This window comes from Theobroma umbraticum, unplaced genomic scaffold, assembly GCF_002168275.2.
Source record: "Theobroma umbraticum cultivar Fairchild unplaced genomic scaffold, ASM216827v3 scaffold_56.0, whole genome shotgun sequence".
In the NCBI taxonomy this organism is placed as follows: domain Eukaryota; kingdom Viridiplantae; phylum Streptophyta; class Magnoliopsida; order Malvales; family Malvaceae; genus Theobroma; species Theobroma umbraticum.
The window spans coordinates 1,253,274-1,276,805 of record NW_018397256.1 but is presented as its reverse complement, the minus strand read 5'-3'; the positions used below and the strand labels follow the sequence as shown (position 1 = coordinate 1,276,805).

Below are 23,532 nucleotides of genomic sequence, written 5' to 3'. Positions count from 1 at the left end.
TATAGAAATCTAATTCATTGAACTAACACAAGAAAAGCAAAAGTTAATTGTAAGTAAAACAAGCTTTAAATATGTTTAAGGAAATTGTCTTATTTTCCCCAAATCTAGAAGACAATTTTCAAAATTTCTCCCTGTTATTTCCATTAACAAAATCCAATTTTCATTAACCAAATTTTCCTATGTCTATCCAAAAAATTCCAAATATTATTTTCATAACTATCAAAACGGAACCAAAATAAAATATCTATTAGTATAGATAATTGTGCAATGCTTTTATGCGATGATAATAAAAAAACCGTAGTAATGTGTATATCAGTTTACTACTTTTACATACAAACGTATTGATGTGTGTCAATCCCTAATGTTATTTATTTATTTTTGTTGGTGTTTATGTAATCTGGTTAATTGAGTTAGTGTTATTGAATTGTAATATCAAATTATAACAAAAAAAACTCAATCATTATTTGATTTTTTTATAATAATTGCATTAATTGAATTGATGTCACTTCACTTATAACACTTAATTATCTTTTAAAAAAAGGAAAAAAATAAAAAGTCAATCGTTGACTGTATAGTGAACATGCAGGAATGGCATTCGAAGCGAATAGAGAAGCCCATTTTCTGTCGACAGGTGGGTTTATCGAAAGGTCAATAACCCACCAATGAGCCACGAGGCCATGGCCATGAGCCCTCTCTCTCTCTCTATCGCGCCGTTAGCAAATTTTGCCCAACTGCTATTTTCCCACAAAATGGAACGGAAGAAGAGAAAACAAACATGCTCGGCTTTGAGCTTTGAACCGATCTCTGCCACTAGTCTATCATACATACTATCAGCCTTTGTTTTCCCAATCTGGGTAAGTTTTTTTGGTCTTTCTTTTCTTGGTTCTGTGTGTTATTGAGGAGATTCCCTCGTATTATCTGATGAATTTGATGATGGTGTTACTTGATCTTTTGATTTCCTTAAAATCTATGGTTTTTAATATATTCAAGTGAATTGCTCTTCATTTGATGTGTCAGAGGATGAGGCATTATGTTGGCCTTCTCTCTCGTTTTCTCTCTTCTTGATGAAACTATGTTAGCCTTTACAGTGTTGAGTTATGCTTAATTTCCTTTTTGGCTTTGCTTTTAGAATATGTTTGGTAATTTAAGAGGAGTTATGTTTGGTAAGTTGGAAAATGCTGAGCAGCAAAAAGTAAGGGGGTTAAAGAAGAGAAGTGATTGAAAGTAATTTCTTTTTTCTTCTTTTGTTTGGATTTGAGAGACTTGATCAGCAGAGAAATAAAGATAAAATTACAGTTATGAGAAACTTGATCTCCCATTTATCAATGAATTATCTAGATACACTTGACATTTTATTTTTCTTCAAAAAGTAATGGCTAAAGAAGTGTTGAAGATAACTTATCAATTATAATTTTGCTTCTGTTCCATCCATTTCTCTTCAACATTAGTTATCCAAACAAGAAAAGTTACTAAAATTCTGGCCATTCCATGTTCCTTCACTGTACTTGTTTCAGTTCACGTGTAATTGTAAGTGATCTTTAATTGCTCGATACATGTCCCAGAGAAATGCATTTTGTAATGGAGATGGGGTGCAGTAGCTGTCTCTTTTGATCCTTGGATAAAGTATCCTCTTCTTCCCTTCACACCAGGCTTTGCGATTATGGCGTCAGAATCTGATAAGTGGGGATGGGAGCATGTCAGTGTGTTTGGTGGGTTTGACAGGGGAAGTGGTACTAAAAGATGGAAGTGCAATCATTGTAATTTACGATATAATGGATCCTATTCCCGAGTTAGGGCCCATCTTCTTGGGTTCTCAGGTGTTGGCGTCAAAAGCTGCCCTGCAATAGACAGGACTTTAAGGGAAGCATTTCATATCTTAGAGGATGAGCGCCTGGCTCGGAAGAAGAAAAGGACTTCCGGAAGTGGGAAGCCTGGTAAGCGCATACCAACTATACAACCAAGAGGCACATGGAAAACTATCAGAAAAGAAGATGTGGATGACATTGTAGCTAGATTTTTTTATGCAGATGGACTAAATGTTAGTTTAGTCAACTCTCCTTTTTTTAATGAAATGGTTAAGGCAATTGCTGCTTTTGGCTCTGGGTATGAACCCCCTTCAGTGGATAAGCTGTCTGACTGCTTTTTAAGTAAAGAGAAAGGAAGGATTGAGAAATCTATTGCTTTAGTTAGGGAGTCCTGGCCTCACACGGGTTGCACTGTGATGTGTGTTGGTTGTTTAGGCAGCACACAAGGTTGTTTTCATGTTAACATTTTTGTCTCAAGTCCAAGGGGGCTCATATTCTTGAGAGCAGTAGATATAGATGACAGTGATGAAGCAGTCGATATGTTTACTAGTGTCCTTACTGATGCAATTGTTGAAGTTGGAGCCATAAATGTTCTTCAAATAATCTCACATACAGACCATGTCTGTAAATCAACTGAATCCCTTATTTCATCCAAGTTTCCTCATATATTTTGGTCACCTTGCACTTCACATTCTGTCCATATATTGATGGAAGAAGTAGCTGAACTGGAGTGCATAAAACCTGTAGTTTTGTGTGCTAAGGGTATTGAGCAATGTATCCTGATGAATCACCATGCCTTTCCGTGCCTTTTCACTCCAAATCTGAAAGAGAGCCCTGATCCATTTTCTGCCAAGTTTGCACCTTCCTATTGCTCTGTCAAGAGAATTTTTGAGCTAAAGCAGGCACTTCGAGATGTTGTTGTGAGCGAAGAGTGGAAGCAATGGAAAGACAGTATTCCAGAGGATATTCTAATTGTCGAAGCTTCCATTTTAGGGGATGAATTCTGGAGCAAGGCTCGTATGATGCTGCAATTGTTTGAGCCTTTTACAAAATTACTTGCTATGCTTGATATTGACAAATCTGCGATGGGTGCTGTTTATGATTGGCGTGTTCAGGCACTTGAAGCTGTGAGGAGCAAAGAAATCAATGAAACTGCATTGAATCAGTTGGAAGTTCTGATAGAGGACAAATGGGATGTGTTATTTTCCCCTCTTCATGCTGCTGGTTACATACTGAACCCAGGATATTTTGGAAGAGGTCAGGCCAAGGATAAAAGTATAATGCGAGGTTGGAAAGCCTCTTTAGAAAGGTATGAGTGTGATAGTGCAGCTAGACGGGTCCTTAGAGAGCAGCTAAGCTCTTATTGGCGATTGGAGGGATCCTTTGGAGAAGAAGATGCACTGGATTGTAGAGATAAAATGGACCCAGTTGCATGGTGGGAAAACTTTGGTTTTGAAACACCTCACTTGCAGACTCTAGCCATTAAGGTCCTCAGTCAAGTGTCAACCATTTCAATGTGCCAAGATATTTGGCAAGGTGATTACTTTCTATGTCGAGAAGCACCCAACAAGTTGGGAACGCAGAAAGTGAAAGATCTTGTCTTTGTTCGAAACAACCTTAGAATTCATAGCCAGAGAAGTGGGAGTTCAAGCTCTAGCGCAAATTGTGCAAGAAATGTGAATATGATGAGTTTTCCATCTGGAGTTAAGTCATGGGATTATGCTCATCTTGAACAAACAAAAGTTATTGTAAATATCCATGATGAATTGTGATAGATCGTGCTTAACTTTCTAATTTTTGCAAGATTTACCAGAGTAAGGGCCCCATGTCTACTACATATTCTTTTGAAAGATTAAGCTGGAAAAGTGAGAAGCTCAATTCCTGGCTAAGTGAGTGGGGCAAAAAAGTAGTATGTTTGTTGCTGATATAAAATGGAGCTTGCGCAATGAGCTTAGGTTCCATTGAACTGTACGGTGTTATGTGTTAATCAAGGTGTCCAGAGAAGATTCATTTCGGGTTAGCAGTGTGCTCTTTGGATTCTTGAAAATTTATTTGTGCATTATTGCCAATAGATTGCAAAAGATTAGCTGCCATTTTACATATTATATATATATATATATATATTGCATGGGGGAGTGAAGATGGAGGAAATGGATTTCCATCCTCATCCCCATCACCAATTTGAGGATCCCATCCATGGAAATTGCCCACCAAACCTAACGCCATCCATGTGAGGAGGCTAATTAAGAAATGTTGTAAATTGCGATTCCTAGAAAAGCCTTAAAAGAAGTCATAAAATTGAAAGCTAAACAATGTGTTAACTGAGAGCTATATATTTTGTCTAGAAAAAGCTATAGCTATCTCAAATCATTTCTAAAAAGCATGATAAGTTTCAATTTGAAACCTTTACTCCATCCACCTAAATGTTAATGAATTCTTATACTCTTTTGAAAAGTGATTTTCTTTCATCGGACAATGAAAGGTAAGAATGCTTTGCTAAGTCTTAAATCTGCAGCTAAGACTCTTCCCAACATTCATCAAAACTGTACAATTAATTTGATTTAAGAAAAATTGATAACTATATTAAAATTTTTTACCATTAATTTCAATGTCATGACATTTTAATGATGACGTAGTAAGATGAGATGGATTAAGTTTTGATCATGTAGCACATTATCATCTTTAAAAAAATCATTATATTTTGATTAAATAAGTATTAATTTTTTTTGGATACTAAAAAACAAATAATATTGAAAACAAAGTTTCTTTTTTTTATGATAACGGGTGCCACATGGTTAAAAAACTTAAGGTTGGCATGCCATATCATCAACAGAATAATCACGCCATTGAAATTAATTGTTAAATTTTGACATTATCATCTATTGTCCTTAGACCTACTTTTTAACTTAAGTGTAAAGATTAAATTAGTTAAAATTAGGGTAATGAGACTAAAATTACTAAATTGAAATGGTCAAATTCAGATTTTTACCTTTAACAAATACCCTTCCTTTATCTGACTCAAACTGGAGCAATTATTTTCACTACTAAGTATGTGAAGGGGCTTTTCTATAAAAGGTAGGTAACTATGGTAGCATTGCATTAAAAAAATGAGATGGGTAAGAAACGAAAGGAAGAGAGGAAAAGTGGGTAGTTGTAGAGAGCCTTATTAGTGGTGAAAGGTGATCGAAAGGTTGATAAGGTAATAAGGGTTAGGTGGAATGTGGGGAAAGGTGCTCTTTAATAGGAGATGTGTGTTTGAGGGAAAGGAATAAGGAAGGTTAAAGAGAGAAGCTCTGAATAGAATAGACGTTCATTTGTTAATGTACCAAAAAAGTTTCTTCAATCAGTCGAAAAAGGCTAGTTATTTAAAATGATAAAGAAGTTTCTAGATTTAATGAGAATGTGAGAATTGGCTAATAAAAGTAAGTCCAAAGGTTCAAGATACCATGTGTCAACAATGTCACATGGGCCTAGGGATGGTAGATGGAATAGGATCAAGGGAGGGGATTGGGATCTTGTGTCTTGTTTAGGGAAGGCTTTCTTCTAGAGGGTGTGGAAGTGGGAGGTGGGAAGGTTTGTAAAAAAGCCCCAACAAAAGGAAAAAGGTGAGATAGGTGGTGAGCTAGTGGGAATTGTGTGCAAGGGAGGGTGACATGCCTCTCAAGATGAAAGGGAAGTGAAGGATAAGACTTTTGACGGGAAAGTGTATTCCCTTGGTTGTTTGTTTCTTGTGAGAAAAAGGAATGCTCACTATATGAGGGGGAGGATGGGGTGTAATGACCCAAGTATAAGCACTAGTCTAGTAATTTTTCAAGCCTAAATCACGTGGCTCTCAAAAACTTAAACTCAAGTTTACAGTAGTGATTGATTTGGATCATTATATAGGTTTTAATAATCACATTCACATTTGATATGGGATGGAATATTCTAATCTCATCCACTTAAATCCTTGATGTTTTCATCAAGATCACAAATTATAATCACAATCAAGGCCCATTTCACGATACCAAGATCTCATCAATGTAATGTGGAAGCCCACACATTAGGCTAACACATGCTTTGATACTATTTGTAATGACTCAAGTTTAAGCATTGGCCCAACAACTTTTAAGTCCCAAACGATGTGGGTCTCAAAAACTTAAGCTAAAGTTTATAGCAATGATTGACTTAGATCATTATGTAAGTCTTAAAAATCATATATCACATTTGATGTGGATGGGGTATCACAAGGGGAATGAGAAACGTTAGGTCTATAAGGGAAAAGAGAGATTGCAAGATGATGGAGAGAAAAATGAAAAAAAAAAAAGAAAAGAAAAGAAAAAGGCACAAAATAAAAAATACTAAAAAAACTTTTAAAAACTAAATAACTAATAAAATTTGAGAAAATAAATCCACAAGTCTCCATATGTGTTATCTTGAATGGAAGAATTTTTTGAAATCTTCTTTGGCATAAGGTTATGTTTTTGTGTTGTTAAAGGCTTCCTACTTATAAAGGCCTGCCCATGAAATCCCTTTAGTTGTGCTAGATAGCTAGGACACATACTTGTTTGGGACACCATGCTACTTCTAGTAAATGAAGGATCACTAGGATTTGGAGGGTGAAAAGTTGACTTCAACAAAGGTCATTAGTCAAGTGAATGGATATTGCTTATTGCAAAACATTTCTTGGTTCTATGGAAAAAGTAATTATGAGACTAAAGGCTCTTATCTCATTCTAAATGGCATAGTTGGAATGGATGGAAAAGTGAAGACGATGTAGGCTACACAAGTTGGAAGATAACAAGTGGATGTTGCTTTATTCTTCAATCCTAACAAGGGAATAATAGTTATTGCAAGTTATAGGATAGCAAATGGACATTATGCTATTCCTAAATCCTAGTAAAAGGATGATAATTCTAAGGTACAATGGAGGTTCGAATTGGTTGATTTTTGGAAGTTTTGAAAAATTTTGATGATTGTAAGTAGACATAGAGTTCTGAGGGAATTAGGTTGTTGCGTGTTGATATCCTGTTTTGGTTCTAACTTGGAAGCTATAGGTTTGTGTTGGGTGTTTATGGGTACGATCATTTTGCAACATGATGTTTTTGGTAGGCTATTACATCGCTCAGCACTTGACATAGTTAGTTTGTTGCTAATATCAAATGGCTAACCACATTGCCATTAAGTGGTTGTTTTTCGTACTTTTCTTTGGTAATGGAAAAATTACTACCTTTCAAGAAAAAAATAATGACGCATGGGAAGTACTTGACTCTTTTAGATAGGTTAAGAAATAGGTGTAATCTAAAGAGTCCCACTTTGAACCCACTAAACCATAACTCTTTAAAATATCCTAACTTAGTCTTGACCAGGTAGGGTCAAATCCAACCCCGTTGCTCTTCTCCGCCCATTTTTTTCTCTTCTTTTTTCTCCTAAAATGACACTATTTTGGTGCCTATAGCTCATTTTCTTTTTCCTTTTTTCTATTTTTCCCCCAAAATGATTTTGTTTAGGTTATGTAATTTAACAGTCAATGCCTCTATCCTCTTCATTTTCTCTCTTTAAATGTTTCATTTAATTTTAAGAAATACTTGCACAATTCCAAATTTATTTATTTATTTTTTAAAAAAAATTTACATCTAAATTGATTTGAAAAATGATTTTTGGACCTTACACTTGTTTTAAAAAAAAAGTGGTGTAATTTTTCATTGAGAAAGTGCAAAGATCGGCCTTTCAACATGAATAGGTCGACCCTTCACAAAATTAAAAGCTTATATTAACTTCCTTGGCTCCCTAGGATTGACCCCTAATGGTAGGAAAGTTGATCCCTACAAGAAGAAAAGCCTAAGGACATGCTCTATGTAACAAGGATCGACTTTCTTTTAATTGAAAGGTTGATCCCTATGAGGCAAGCTAATTTTTTAAACTTCCCAAATGCTCAACGATCGACCGTTTTCAATTTAAGAGGTCAATCCTAGAAGCACGTGTCTTTTTTTAAAACCACAAGGGTGTACAAGGATCGACATTTTGCCATTAAAAGGTCGATCCTCATAAAGGAGAACCAATTTTAAAAACACACACGGGTTTCAAGATCAACTCATTGCAATTAAAAGGTTGATCCCCAAAGCATGGAAACATTTTTAAAACCTCAAGGATCGACCCTTAGTTCAGAAAAGGTTAATCCTAGATGAAACAAACATGACTCTTTACGTCGAGATAGGTTTTAAAAAGGGATGAATTCTCCCTAAATTTCATTCTTTCATAAAAAGACACCATTTAGGTTTTTTAGAGATGGGACTTTTCACTAAAAACTCTCTTTTCATCAACTATGAAAGGCTTTTTCACTTACAATTTCAAAAACACACCAAATCTTCAAAACCTTTTCCAACTTAGGAGAGCTAACCTTTTTCTTTCAAAAAATGATCCTCGTTCCAAGAATCAACCCCTCCACATTACAAATCAATTCTTCAACCATCAATCCTTTAAACTCCTCCCCAAAAATGGCTCATAAACACGTCAAACGAATGGCAAATCACAGTCATATGGGGTTATTGTTGTAGGATGTTGCTTTTCCAAATCCTTTCAAGAAAAACTTCTCTCAAGACAATGAGGAAGAGCATTACAATAATTATTTCTCAAGGAATAAAGTGCATCATGGAAAGGTAATAGACCTAAAGTTTCTTGAGTCCATTTAGTTTCCTTATCTTAAGCACCTTAAAGACTTAGGATGGTATGAATATAAACCCATGCATGAGCATTTAGTTAAAGTCTTGTATTGTAATGGGAGTATGAATTACAAAAGAACTAATGATGGTGAGATAATGATGCATGACGATTCCTTTGTCACATTTGTCATGGGAAAAGAATTTAAAGTCACCACATACTTGCTTAAAGAGGTCATAGGCCTTCAATGTGCACCAAATACGCTCACTTACATTAGCAATTACCTTACTGAACAAGAGTTAGAGAGGGAGATGCTTGTCAATCCATTAACTAATACAAATATCCCAAACTCTTGAAGTAGATTAACATTGATGGGCAGAATTGTGCACCTCATAATGTGTCATACATTACGTCCAATAGATAGCAAATATTCTATTGTCTTAACTAGGGATTTGTGGGTCATGCATCATATTAAGAGAAAAACACCTATTAACTTAGCTAACTTCATCTTGACTAACATGATGAAGATAATTTTTGAGTCTAAGCTAACTTTAATAAATGGCCAAGCCATTTGTCAACTTTTTGGCCATCTTGGTATAGAAGCTTCATGTGATGCTGAAATTAGGCAAAACAAAGCTAAATACCTTGACCAAAGAACCTTAACAAGAATGGGTTTCATAGAAAATCCTACCATTGGTACTTAGGTTAGAAAACATGACCATCACCATGAGCCACAAGACAATGAGGACCCACCATGCTCTCCTTATGATACACCTATAACTCCACCTCCCTCTTTGAGTTATGTGCCACCAAAAGTCGTTCTTCTATTTAACATTCTATTATTAACCTTTGCTTACCCAAGCAATGTGTTTAAATCTAAAGATGTGTTTACTTCTTGATGGCATGCATTGATTCCATGGAGACTAGGATCTTAGGACGCTTCCATGGCATGGACTCTCGCCTTGAAGTCAACAATTCCCTTCTTAATCTTCTGTAAACCACTATTAACACCCAATTTGACTGGGTTAATCATGCCATGGATTTTTATTTCAATGATGCTAATCAAACCATTGAGCGCGTTCTTCAGTGTCAATGGTCAATGGAGGAGTGTATTGGGAGGCATCTCCCAAAAAGCGGCAACTAGCTTTGCAATTAGATGACTCTTTCTCTCGCATCTTCACATTTCCAGCATTATATTTCTATTCATTTTTTTGTAGACTTCTATGTTATTTACTATTTTCCTTATCTTTGAATTATTTGGGTAATGCTTGATTATGCTTACATTTTCCTTATAATATTTATAGCATAATCCATGACTTGATCTCCTTACCTACTGACTTTATGATTTTGGCTTCCCTATGATGCTTTGAGCTTTAAAATTGTTTACGCTTTCACTTTAACCTCTTTTTGATATAACAAAACGAGAGATAAGGTTTATGAGCATATTGGCAAGCTCTTTTCAACAACTTACATTTGAAATTTTTCTAACAAAGAGCTTTCAAGCTAACAAAGTTAGGGAGACTTTTTTAAAATAAATTTTGCTCATAATTTTGTCATATCAAAAAAGGAAAGATTATTACCTTTAAAATTGGGTTATGTTTTGAATTGACAAAATTAAAATGATCAAAATTTGTAAACAAGTCATGTGAAATGTTTCAAACCATTAAAACATCTCCTTAAGTTCTTAGAAAAGTTTTGACAAACTTATAGCTCTTAAAAGAAATAAAAAAATATTCAAAGTGTCAAAATTTGGCTATAAAGATCGACCCCATATTGATGAAAAATCGATCCTAGAGAAAAACAGAGAGCAAAATTTACCTTCTAGAATTTTGTAAGAATTTTGTAAGATTGACCCCCAAGACAAAAAAGGTTGATCCTTGTGATATGCAAAGCATATGAAGATCAATCTCCTCAAGCTAAGAAGGTTAATCCTAATAAAGCACAAAAGGCAAGTGAAGCCATTGAAAATTGGTAAGATCAACCCCCTATGCTAAGAAGGTCGATCTTAAAAAAAAACAGAAAAGAAATAGCCATTGGAAATTGGAAACATCAACCCCTCAAACTAAGAAGGTCGATCTCAAAGAAATAGGAAAAATATAGTTATTGAAAATTCATAGGATCGACCCTTCAAGATCAAAAGGTCAATCCCAACACGACATAAAGGAGAAGTGAGGCTCTTAGAAATCAAAGGATCAACCTTTAAGACAAGAAAGGTTGATCTTTGAGAAGAAAGAAAGAAATTCTCCCAAGCCATGTGGAACTGGATCTACTCGTCATGTTTAAAAGGTTGATCCCTTAGTTATAATCGAGGGACAATTTCAAGGAAGGATCGACCCCTTCTAATCTTAAAAGGTTAATCTCTGAGTCAAGGTGGACTAGCATTAAATGTTCCAACAACTATTTTCTGCCTTAAATGAACCTCAACAGCTCCAAATGACTCAAGCACTATAAAATGAAGCTTCTCTCTTATTTTAAAGACTAAAAAGATTCTAAAAAATATCTCCATGGAAGAGAGCAACCCAAAAATCTTTAAGCACACTCACTTACCTCTTTTTAAGCATTTAAGTCTTTCGCCTAGCATTTATTAAGCTTATTTTCCTACTACAACTTGTTTCAATCTTGTTTAAGCTTAAACCTTTAAAGCTCATCAACCTTTAAGAGGCATTCTAGCTTTATTTGTTTCATCCCTCATTTATTTTTAACTGGTTATACCTTAACCAAGTGAAAAGGTAGAAAAGTTTAATCTTATCATTTATAAGATTATTGTAAAGGTTGTACTTGAACCTTAAAAAGGCATTTTTATAGTGGATTCAAAATACATTAGTGAGTTAAGGGAAAAGATGTAGATAAGGAGGCAAAACCTCTATAAAATTCTTGTGTTCTTGTTTTTCATTTATCTCTTCAAGTTTTTAGTGTTTCAATCTTGTTTTAAAGAGAAAATCTATTTTCATCAAACTTGTAAAGAATTTTAAAAAGAAGTCAATTCACCCATCCTCTTGAACTTCTTCACTTTGAGCTTATTAAACTAACAAAATTAAATATATTGGATAAAATGGAATGTCTACAATGATAGTAATTTCATCAAAAAATTTAATTGAAAATATTTGTAAATAGCTTCCATCAAAAATTTCTAATGGAATCAATTTGATTGAATAAATTCCATAGGAAATGGTAAGTTTTTTTTGTAGTGGGTGTCCCATCATTTTGTTGTTATTCTCTTCTATTATCTTCCCAATTGATCCTAATATCTTCTCTTAGGAAGTTTGGAACATCTTCATTTTCTCTTGAATGTATGGGGTAGTCTTTATTAATTCTGGTTAGTAGTCTCTGTTGGTTATTGGCTAAATAATCAATATTTTTTTACCATGAACTTGAGAAGAAAAGGATTTCTACAAACGGGTTTCTTTTCTTAAATGACATTACCTAGTGCAATCAGTTCTCCTTAATGGAGTCACCAAAATATGACTTTTTCTATACAAGTAAGTAAATGAGGCAGTGTTGCACTATAGTAATGGGATGGGTAAATTTTATTCAATTTTCTTTCCATATAAGTATAAGTATTTCAAAGATAATATAATGATGAATAGAGTGTCAATCCCATCAGCAATTGAATTAATTCTTATTTTTAATTACTAAAATTACACACCCTAATTTTATCCAAACAATAAAAATTGAATTAAAAAGCATAATTAAAATAAATTTAAAAACTAAAATTGATCTAGATTTACTCAGTAAAATTGTTTTATTAGACTTGATTGACTTCGAGACCTATTATTATGATTTCCCTTAACACTTTATTTGATTATCGTCTCTCCATCTTAACTCAGCTTAATGGATTAAGTTACAAACCTAGAGTCCTAAATTATTTACAAGTCTTTGTTGAGTTTCTTATAAAAATATCTTCTCTAATTAACTAACAATATGTGTATGCAAATTAAATTGAAGAAAAATTCATTAAATTCATGCTCTAATCGTGGCTATGTATGGCTTGTAGGTGTATGTCTACCCTACATATAAATCAAACAACCTAATTAACTAAGTGTATTCAATCATACGCTATTTTATTCTAGATCTACCTAAATCTTCTTCGTCAAGGTTTAACTTGGATTTCCAAATCAATTTATTTTATGATTAGGTAATTAGAAGCATTAATAACATAATCGAATAAATAACTTAAAACCATCAAATATAAATAAAACAAAAATAAATAAATTAGATTACGTATTAAGTTTAAGTATAATTTTAGATAAATAATTTAGTTCCCCATCAAGGCACAAATCATCATCAAATTAAGTTTAAACATTAAAACTAAACTAAGAAAATAAAAGAATAACAAAAAAATTAAAAAAACTCAAAAGTTATAATCTTAATCTCCCAATCTTTTTAAATCCTTCAAATTCTTCTCAGCTTTAATGCTACTATTTTAATGACCTTGTGGATTATTCTCAACTCAAAATCTGGTGTTTCGTGACTTTGAAGTTGGGCCAAGTTAGGTGGAGAAAGAAGTAAATTCTAATTAGGTTTTTCTCATCAGACTACACGAGCCATAGCCTACCTCTACCAAGGCCGCGACCTCGACCATTTAATTGGTAGAAATCGTAATTGCTCTAGGACTACTGCAATGTTTCAACTTTAACAAGATTTTTTACTACCTTCCAAGTAGAATTAGGCGAAGTGGTAACCATGAAAGTTCTAATTGTTTCTCTTAGCTTTTCAATAGTCTAAGAATCATCTCATTTTGTGTTCTTTAGAGAGATTTATGATCAAATACCAAGATATGTGCAGTGAAAGTCTGCACCTCAAAATTGCTCTCCTTTTTCCATTAAATTTCTTCCTTTATTAAACACCTACAAAAGCACAAATAAATTAATAAAAACCGATCTTAATCACATTAACACCAACTTAAGCATAAAATTAACTAAGATTAGATTGATCCACTTAAATTAATTAACTTAAAATAATTTAAACAAAACCTACTAATTTTTATGCATTACCACAATAACTAAGCTAAATTAATATAAAAATTAAGCCCAAATAACTTTATATCATATACTTATCAGTAAGAAAAGAAGAATGGGAAATCTTAGACAATCGTGGTATAAGTGGCAGGTGATAAAATGTTGCTACCGTAAATGTTAAGTGGGATGAGGGAAAGGGTACTCTTTGATAGGGGATGTATATTTGAGAAAAAGGTATAAGCAAGGCTGATGAGAGAAATCTAGACAGAGAAGATGTTTACTTCTCAATCCAGAAAAAAAGTTCCTCTAATTAGTGGGAAAAGTTGGCTATTTATGACATGTTTGGTTCATGGAATGGAATAGAATGATTATTTTGTGTGAATTGAATAAGGTAGGTATAGAATAAAATGATAATTATATAGTTTGGCATGGAATGGAATAAGGTCGAAATTGTTATTATGACTTATTCTAATGTTTGATTGGTAAGAATAATTTTGAAATAATGAAGGAATAAATGATAAAATGACAAAACTACTATTAGTTCAAGAACTTAAGACAAAAAAACCATGAAGGGGTGAATTGTGTTAGTTTTACCCTGTTTTGAAATGACAAAATTGATTGATCAAAAAATGATTTGAAATTAATGCTAGAAAATGTTTCAGACTTGAAGAAAATCCTCAAGATTTTTGAAGTTGATTATGCAAATAAAAATGCTTTTAGACAAACTCAAACACAAAATTACCATCCTTAAGAATTGACTTTTTGAAAATAAAGAATCAATTCTCAATTACACAAAAAGCAAAATTTTTTAGTCTTTTACAAGAAGAATCAATTCCGTGGAAGAATAAGTCGATTTTGGAGATACAAAAACTACTACAGAAGGTAAAATTGACAACTTAGAAAGCAAGAATCGATTCTCGGGAAACAAAAAGCAAACAAAAAAAAATCCAAGCATAAAAGAATTGATTCTCCATGAAGAAGTCATCGATTCTAAGTAAGGGAGAGTCAACAAATGTCTGAAAGAATTGATTTCTAAAGAGGCAGATATCAATTCTTGAAGTTCCAAAGTGAAGTTCCCAATAGATAGGATGAAAAAATAAGAATGGATAGTCAAAAATCAAATTCAAATTTTGGTGCAATTTTGGTGCTTGACTGTAAGGAAGAATCAACACTTGGTGAATAAAGTATCAATTCTCAGGAAAACATAAATTTGTTGCCTTTAAACCAAGATAAAAAGAATCGACACCTTAAAAATGAAGAATCGATTCTCAGAAAATAGAAAGTGCTAGACTTTAAGAATGACATAGAAGAATTGACACCTCACGCACAAGAAGTCAATTCTACCAAGTTCTAAATTAAAGTAAATATCAATTATAGGTATGGAAGAATCGATTATTCAAGCATGACAAAAATCATCCAATTGGCCCAAATGTTCAAAAATGGTCTTAAATTTACTCTAACGGGTAAAAAATCATAAGGCCTATAAATACCTACATTGTGGACATTAGAAGTGTGGAAAAACAAGTTCAGAAAAGAGCAAAAATAAGAAAAAAATCACAAGTTGAAAAATTCATCCTTTGGTTCAAAAAATAGCAAAAAAAAAAGTAAAATCATTCATTTATCTCTCATTTGAAAATTCTTGAGCTTGAATATTCTTCCATCAATCCTCATCTTTGAAAAATCCTTAAGCTCTTTGTACCTAAACAGCTCATCAACCTTCTTAAAAGTCTTAAGCTTGATACACTTTTAAGAATCAACTATTGTTGGTTATACCTCCATTGAAAAGGTGGTATAAAGGTTATACATCATCTTGAAGAGATAGTGTAAAGGTTATATCTCCTCTGGAAAAGGTATTGTAAAGGCCATACCTCCTCTTGAAAAGGTAGTGTAAAGGTTATACTTCTTTTTGGAAAGGTAGTGGACTAGTTATACCTCCATAAAAAAGGTATATTAAGGTTATGCCTCTACTATGAAAGGTAAATTATGAAAAGTTATGATTGAACCTCATTTAAAAGGTAGTTGTTAGTGGATTTAAACTCTTTTCACTATCAAGGAAGAGAACGTAGGCATTAAAAGGTCAAACTTCTATAGAAATTGGCTAGGAACTCTTTACCTTTTTCATTTTCTTTACTTATCTCATAATCGGTTTTTACAACTTTAATTTTCTAGTATCCACGTTATTTTGATTTAAAAGGAGTTTTTTTTTATAACCAATTCACTTCCCCTCTTAGTTACTTTACTTTCAACTTATTTATCAAACAAATTGGTTCTTAAGGAAAATTTTGATCTTTCTTGAAAACAGAGGTAAAAATGAAAACTATGAACACACAACTTAAGAACCAAAGTGTGAAAGCTTAAAAGATGAAGAATAAAGCAAGTAATGAGTATAAAAGAGAAAAGAAAAACTCATCCCTGATTAGATGTTCGACCTTCAAAGCCTACGTCTTCTTCCTTGATATCACAAAAAATGTGAATCCACTATCAACTTTCTTCTCCAACTAAGTTCAAGCATAACCTTTACAAGCAAGTACCTTTTAAGGATCAAGCACAATCCCTCAACAAGTCTTTTTCAAGATTAAAAATAACCTTTACAACACTGCCTTTTAAGGATCAAGCACAATCTCTACCTTTTCGAGGAAATATAACCTTTATACCTTTTGTTATGGACGTATAACTTTACAATAGTGGATGACAAAGCTTTAAACCTTTAAGAAGGCTAATGAGCTAAGTTTAGTACAAGATGCTCTGTTTTTGATAGTTTAGCAAATGATGCTCTGTTTTTTAGAGTTTGTTGTAGAGAGAAAAAGGAATGAACTTGGAATTGATTTTCTTGCTCTTTTTTCTTCTCTATCCTTCTCATTTAAAAATGTCCTTCACAAAGGTATTTATAGGTCTTCTTGATTTCTACCCATTAGAGAGCAGTTGGGTTCAATTTTCAAAAGTCAGGGCCACTTGAATTATGTCAGTTAACTTTTAAAAATAGATCAATAGACATGTGAGAAGTTGTTTTTTTGCAACCTAAGACATTCTATGTTTTAGAAATCAACCTTTCTACTATTAAGGCATTGATTCTTCTCGCTTCAATTTGAGTTTAATGGTTTCTATTTGACCAGAATCGATTAGTGCATTTTTGAGTAGTCGATTTTTCTTATCTATTAAATGCAAATTTGAAATTTGAAATTTAATTTTTCCCATTCCATCCTTATCTTATTCTCCTTATTTTCTTCTTTAACAAGGTTATAATCTTTCTTCTTTGCAGTTTTGAGAATTGATCATTGGATACTTGAGAAGTCTATTCTTCTTTTCCACTATCTTCTTGTTATGTTTTTGCCTTCTCAAGAATCCACCTTTACTTTTTCAGACATCAAATTTCCTCTTTACTAGCTTTCTATTTCATCAAGAATCAATGTTTCCTTATTAAGAAGTCGATTCGTCCTGTTCTAGAGAAGAAATATTACTTTCCAATATATAAAAAATTAATGCTTCACTTATAAAAGTTAATTTCAAAGCTAACAATCTTTCCCTTTTTGATATGAAAAAATTAAAAGCTAAATTTTCTTGTGAAGAACTCCTCTTGAATTTATGTTTACTTTTCAAAACATTTTGAAAAAATTTTAAAAGCATTTTTAGGTGATACTTCATCATTAAAATAAGAAAGCTTAACAAATTTACTCCAAAATTCTCCCCCCTTTTTGTTATATCAAAAAGAGGTGGAAAGCAAAGTCTTTGATCAATTTTAAAGCTCATGGAAACATAAGATGGTTAGTAACACAAATAATCAAACAGTTTGAAATATTGACATAAGTAGAGAAATAAAGAAAGGATTTCATTGGTCATTAAAATAGATACAAGAAATAGTATAAGAACAATTGAGTATCACAAGCATTAAGTATAGAGGAAGAGTTAATTATGTATGCAGATGTAATGCTTATGGGGATGAAGGTGGTCCGAATTTTGGTGAGGGAGGTAGAGGCTTTAGTTTCGGTGGCTTTGGAAGTGAGGTTCTGAGCTTTGCATTTAATTTTGCTTGATCTTTAGTAAACTCAACTATATTTTTAATATTTTTTCCATTTCCTTTTGAAGCTTTGTGATTTCATCATTTATTTTGCTAAAACAGTGGCCGCAATGATGGAACATGTTCTCAAAATTGTAAGTATAATTAACCAATATGTCTTCAAGTTTTTAGTTGACCTCAGCAAGTTTTGCCAAAAAAGACTACTCTTGTTTGTTCATTTGAGTACATAAATCTTAATATGCATCATTTTCAAAGTAAAGTCTAGAAACATATGGTGGAGGCAAAGCATAGGATGTTTAAGAATCACTTAATGGTTGTGGAGGCACGCTTGTGGTAGGAGAAGGCTATGTTGTAGCTTTTTAAGCAATGGCATTTGACACTTGCTCTGCTGCTGCTTTTCTTGATTTGTACTTTTTTGCTGTGTACCTTTCTTTACCCATTCATTGTTGATAGCATCACACTTAATTTGCATTTTGTGAAAGGATGCCCTGTCTAGATATTTCACTTTATCTTGTATCACATCCTTATAAAGTGATACATCAATCTTCCTAATATCAAGCATTTCAAAGATGACCATTCCATACACCAAATAGTTTTTTCCTCCTTTGGTCAAAATCTCAATGTCTCGATATACAAACTGAGCAAGATCGATAGAAGTGCCTTTCTTAATATGGTGCATAAACCACATGTCCTCAACTATCACTGATGTGTGCGTGAGTCTAAGAGGCTTGAGAGTGTCAGTGACAATTAGGTGTAGGATTTTGTCAACCACACTCAAACCTAGCAAGACTGTGTGGAAATTTTTGGGTAGTGATGGGACCAATCATGAAATCATCATTTAATTCTTCTTTAGAAATCTTATTCTTTTCAATCATAAGGGTGAGTGCATTCCTACTTGTGGGCTTTAATTTCAACATTTTTTGCTATAAAGTGGGTGTGATAACTAGCTCCCTCCCAACAACATAAGTGAGGAAAGACCCATCGTAATCCACTTTATCATCATCTCTATCCCTTTTATATATTGTGGTTGCATTTAAGTAAAACACTCATTCTAATTTCTCATACACAAGCCTCCTTAAGCTCAAGAACTCATGCTAGTTTAGCCTCTTCAAATTCTCAATGTATAGGAAATTAAACTCATTTTCAAACCATTGCAAGTCGATGATTTTCCCATGAATCACTTTTTTCTGAAAGTAGACTTCATCATAAGGTTCATTTTCTGCATTGTAGGAAAATTTACATGAAAAAGATTGGGCATCTAGGTTTTCTAAATTTTCCATGCAGTCATTGGTGATTTCCCTTTTTCTTATCTTGATCTTTTGGAAGCCATAAACAAACTTTTGAGTATAGAGAATGGACTTTGAAGGTTCTTGAGAATAGACAATTGACGGTTTGGATATCAGAAGGCTGGTGCTTTTTTTGAATCGATTCTTTTTTTTCTAAAGAAGATGAGTTTTGAAATAGACAATAAAAGATCAATTTATCTTTCCAAAAATGAAAAGCTTTGTTGAAGAAATTTAAACTTTTAAGGTTCAAGTGTTACTTCTTGTAGAACCAAAGTGACTGAAAAGAAATTTTGAATAATCGTGATGTTTAGATATAATTTTGATAAAGAGGAATTGTACTTTAAAGGTTTTGAAATTCAAATGTTTTATCTTTTTGAACTATTCAGAATCAACTTCAAATATTCTTAAGGTCGGTTCCTATGCCTTGGTTTCTTTTAAGGTTCCCGTGATTCTTTAAGAATTGACTTTGAGAAATAGAAAGATCAATTTTCACTCTTTGAAAAACTTAAGAAATATTTTAAACCCTTGAAACATTGATTCTCACTTAATGAGAAACCAATTCATAAGAGATAGGGAAGTTAAGTTATCAATTTTTTGCATTTAAACATCTTTAGGAATTTCAAGATTTTGCTTCAAAACAAGTGCAAAGTGCCTTTTGAAAGGTAGAGCATATTCAACAACATAGCTCATTTTGGCTTGGATGATGTTTATGCGTGAAACGATATGCAAATGTATCTATTAAGCAAACAAATTCATCACATAAATCAATATGTCATCATATCAATCAAAGAAGTATATTTAAAATAAAGCATGAGAACATTTACAAATTTATTAAGTTGAAGGTTAAGTGATTTACCTCATTAAACCTTGATGACGTGCTTGTGAAAGTTTTTTGTCAATTCATCAATATTTTAGTATCATTTTCATTGACCATTCCTTTGCATATTTAGAGAACAATCTATCTCCAAGATCTTACTTTTCCTTACTCTAACCTACCTATGAGAATCAATTTCATTTGATTTTTGGTATCCAAATTTCTTTGGATCTTTCTTGTTAGCCTCAAACACATAAGATCTCCCTTTTTTGAAATTCACATTGTGTACTCCTATGAGGAATACATTTCCCAAATACATACATAAAACAATAAAGCAACTAATGTACATAAAAGAAATGGAAATTTATTCATTTTCAATTTCACTTTTGTTGCCCACTCAATTATTTTTCTTTTTGCAAGTATTAAAAACATTTTTCAATTCTTCATTTTCTTTTCCTAACAATTTTTTCATTTTCCAAATCAATTTTCAATCTCTTATTTTCATTTTCCAAATCAATTCAAAATCTATTTTCAATCTCTTATTTTCATTTTCCAAATCAATTCAAAATCTATTTTCAATCTCTTATTTTCATTTTCCAAATCAATTTTTTCATTTTCAAAGACTCATTTTCAACATTAAGTATTGAAATCTCTTTTATGTGTTTCAAATTTATTTTCTCAAACTCACAACTTAGTTCTTAAAGGGTATTTTCCAATTCTTCAAATGAATAAGAGAAGATATCATAGGATAAGGATTTTACCTTAAACACTTGGCTTGAGGATTGAATTCTGTTTAATTCGTTTTCTATAGTTTCCTTTTTACTTGTTGAGCACTCACTTTCACAATCATCTTTTTCTAACTCTTTTTATATTTCATACAGTTCTTCAATCTCTCCCACAGTTCTTGGGCATTGTTACACATGAAGATTTGATTGTCTTCTCCTCTCCAAGTGTAGAAAATAGAATGTGTATAGCTTTGGCATTGAGTTGCAGTACATTGAAATCGTTTACATCCCATTCACTTATTTCTTTAATCAGCTTGAATAGACAATCTTTGATTATACTCCAAACTTCATAATCATTGGCTTGGATAAATGCTTTCATTTTGTTCTTCCAATGAATGTAATTTTCACCATTGAATATAGGAGGCTCTTTGAATGATTGTCCATGGCTAAAAGTTGTTGTAGCAAAATTTATGGCCATAAGAGTGACATCATAAGTTTCTTCAACTTGATCTTTTGAGTTATCCTCAAAAATCACATCTTGATTTTCTTCATTCTTGGGATCATTGAAAGTCATGAAGCAAAGAGTTGCAATTTCTTTATCTTCTCTTTAAGATTCATCTTCATCACTCCAAGTTGCTACCATTACTTTTTTCTTTGAATTTTTTGGGTAGATCTTCTTAACATTTGGACATTTATATTTAGTATATTCCGATTTTCTGCACTCATAACAAATGATATGATTTTTGTTTAGTTCTTCTTTTGGTGGCTCTTTGTTTGGTGAATTTTTCCTAAAAGGTGTTTTACCTCTTCCACCTTATTTGTTCCAGTGAAACTCCACCTTGAATGTACGAGAATAAAATAAGAAATCCTTAGGAGAGCATGTAGATTTTATGCTTTCAACATCAAACTCAGTTTATTCTTCAAAAAAAAGGAACAATTCATTGTCACCTTGGTTAGCTATCACTATTAAAGTAAAAATTTTTCTAAGTTTGGAAGTGGTCAAAATATGTGATTTTTATAAAACAATCTTTTCGAAATAAAAAAATGACAGTAATGGTTCCTTTGGTATTTAGATAACCAAAAACAATTTTTTTCATAATTTTTTGAGTATGTTTGCTAGGGTAAATGAGAGCTGTAAATTTAATTTCAATCGAACTTTTTCGATTTTGTTCTTGAAACTAAAATTTAGATTTTCATTCATTTGGATTTTGTTTTTTTGATATTTTTAATCTAAATGAGGGTGTGTTTGCTTGTTTACTTTAAATATCTTAAGTAAATGAGTAGCTTTTTAAAAGGACTCCAAAGCTTATCTATCGATAGATAGCCAAATCTATCGATAGATTACGCTAATTTTTGGAAAACAAAAAAAGATAAATGAGTATTTTCACAATCTAAAGTATGAATGTGACCTATTTCTTGAGGGTTTTTCATTCTTAGCCTTTTTCCCTAAGTTTTCTTTCAACTCTAAGTTCTCTCAACACATTTTTCAACCTAAATCACCATTTTTGGAAGATTGAAGCTAGGGTTTTAGGTTTTTCAACAAAAAAGATTTTTTTCAACATTGCATCCTTAAATCTATGATTTTCCAACTCTGAAAAATACTATTTTGTATCCAGAATTTTATTAATCTTTCAAGCTAAAGGATTTGGTGATTTTTCTTATGGATTAAAGCTCACCCAAGGTAAGGAAAAATGGGTTTAAGAATTTTCAACTTTAGTTAGTGAAGAATAATGCCTTTAGTTAGCTTTAGACATACTCATTTAGTTTTGAAAAGGCACATAAGGATTATTATGTGGTTTATAGTTTAAGTACTGATTGTAATGATTGTTTAATGTTTTAAGAAGGGTCAAAAATTTAAAAAAATACACTACAGTAAAGTCTTGCTTGTTGGTAAAGGTCGACATTTCGAAGGTGAGTGTATATATCTTTTCAAGTACTTTGATATGTAAAGCAACCATGACTTTTATCGAATTGATTTATTATACATGAAGAAACATTACTTTAAGAATGGCTTAACAAAGGATTTGAGCTCCAATGTTTTCGACTAGATTTTGAAACGTATGATTGAAAGATTTGATTTGATGATGATTTATTATGTGAGATGACACAAACGATTTTCAACTAGTTTTTCAATCTACTATGTAAGTAAATATTCTACTACATATTAGTTTTCGACAAAAGGGGACAAGTCCTTTCAAATATTTTACTTCAAAAACTTCAATTTCGTTAAGATCGAAAATAAGAAATGTAAATAGATTTATGGATGCTTAGGTGGAGCTAGATGTTCCCACCTTTAAGCTTATGATATGCTTTATGTGATAAATATTTGAACATGTGAAACATGGTTCTTCAGGATAATATGTAATGTAGTTTCACATATCTTATAGGAAAGTTTAAAGGTGTAACATGAGTTTACTAGAGATGATTATGTGTTGGAAATATATTGATATATGAAATAGTGCTTTATATGAAAATGTTTCCTAGTGCTTTCACACAGTGTGAGGCAACATTCCACACATGGTGAATGCATCTAGTATGATAGATGATGATGTTCCACACTGTGTGAGGTAATATTCCACATGTGGTACCAAAACCCAATTATATGTGTGGAGCGATCCACACTACATGATGACGATGCTTAACAAGAGTGAAGTCGATGTACAACTAACCAAGGCCCAAACTTGGGAGCCTAGACATGGGCCAAGATCAAGGAGGCATCCCTATTGCATTCATGATTATTGCATATTACTCTTGTTATTGTGATGTTACTTGTGCTTATTTTTTATGCTCGAATGTTTGATTGAATGGTAGGTTAAACTCTAAGTTGTAATTTAGCCAAGATAGATTACTAAATAGAATAAGTTCCAATGCATTAGTTGAGTTTTATGGATTGGATATTGATCATTGAGTTATATGGATTGATGAATGATTACTTGCGTTATATGAATTGCGAGATGATTGGAAAATATTATGATCAAATTTTTTTGGATGATCTTAAGTATATGAGTAACTCACATGGTTTACAAAAAGATCAAAGTAAGTTACATATTATTTGGGGCTTATATGGATGAGTATTGTATCTCTTAGGGATGATCCGATACCACATGTAAGGAATAGCTTTATTTTTTTTCCTAACGATTTTTTGCAAACGTTTAAATGATTTAAAGAAATATGTGTTTATGAAATGTTGATTTCACTATAAAAATGAGATTTGTTTAAATTAACTTTATTTTACGAGAATCTTGAAATGAAGCATGTTTATGTCAAGATTCATGTTTATATTAATGATA

At 32.4% G+C, this 23,532-nt stretch overlaps 1 protein-coding gene across 2 annotated transcripts; it reads left to right on the top strand.

Annotated features, from left to right (window-relative positions):
• Nucleotides 1-670: 670 nt before the first annotated feature.
• Nucleotides 671-3,899, top strand: LOC110410660 (uncharacterized). 2 transcript variants are annotated; one of them, XM_021420479.2, is made up of 2 exons: nt 671-854; nt 1,563-3,899. In XM_021420479.2, exon 2 carries the CDS (start codon nt 1,661-1,663, stop codon nt 3,575-3,577), a length of 1,917 nt encoding a protein of 638 aa, XP_021276154.1. In that variant the 5' UTR covers nt 671-854; nt 1,563-1,660; the 3' UTR covers nt 3,578-3,899. The 2 variants fall into 2 exon arrangements, with proteins under 2 accessions (XP_021276154.1, XP_021276155.1); XM_021420480.2 differs by having other exon boundaries at nt 1,515-3,899.
• Nucleotides 3,900-23,532: the final 19,633 nt, after the last annotated feature.

Coding starts and splice junctions, on each gene's coding strand:
- LOC110410660 (XM_021420479.2), top strand. CDS start 1,661: ATGGCGTCAGAATCTGATAAGTGGGGATGGGAGCATGTCAGTGTGTTT.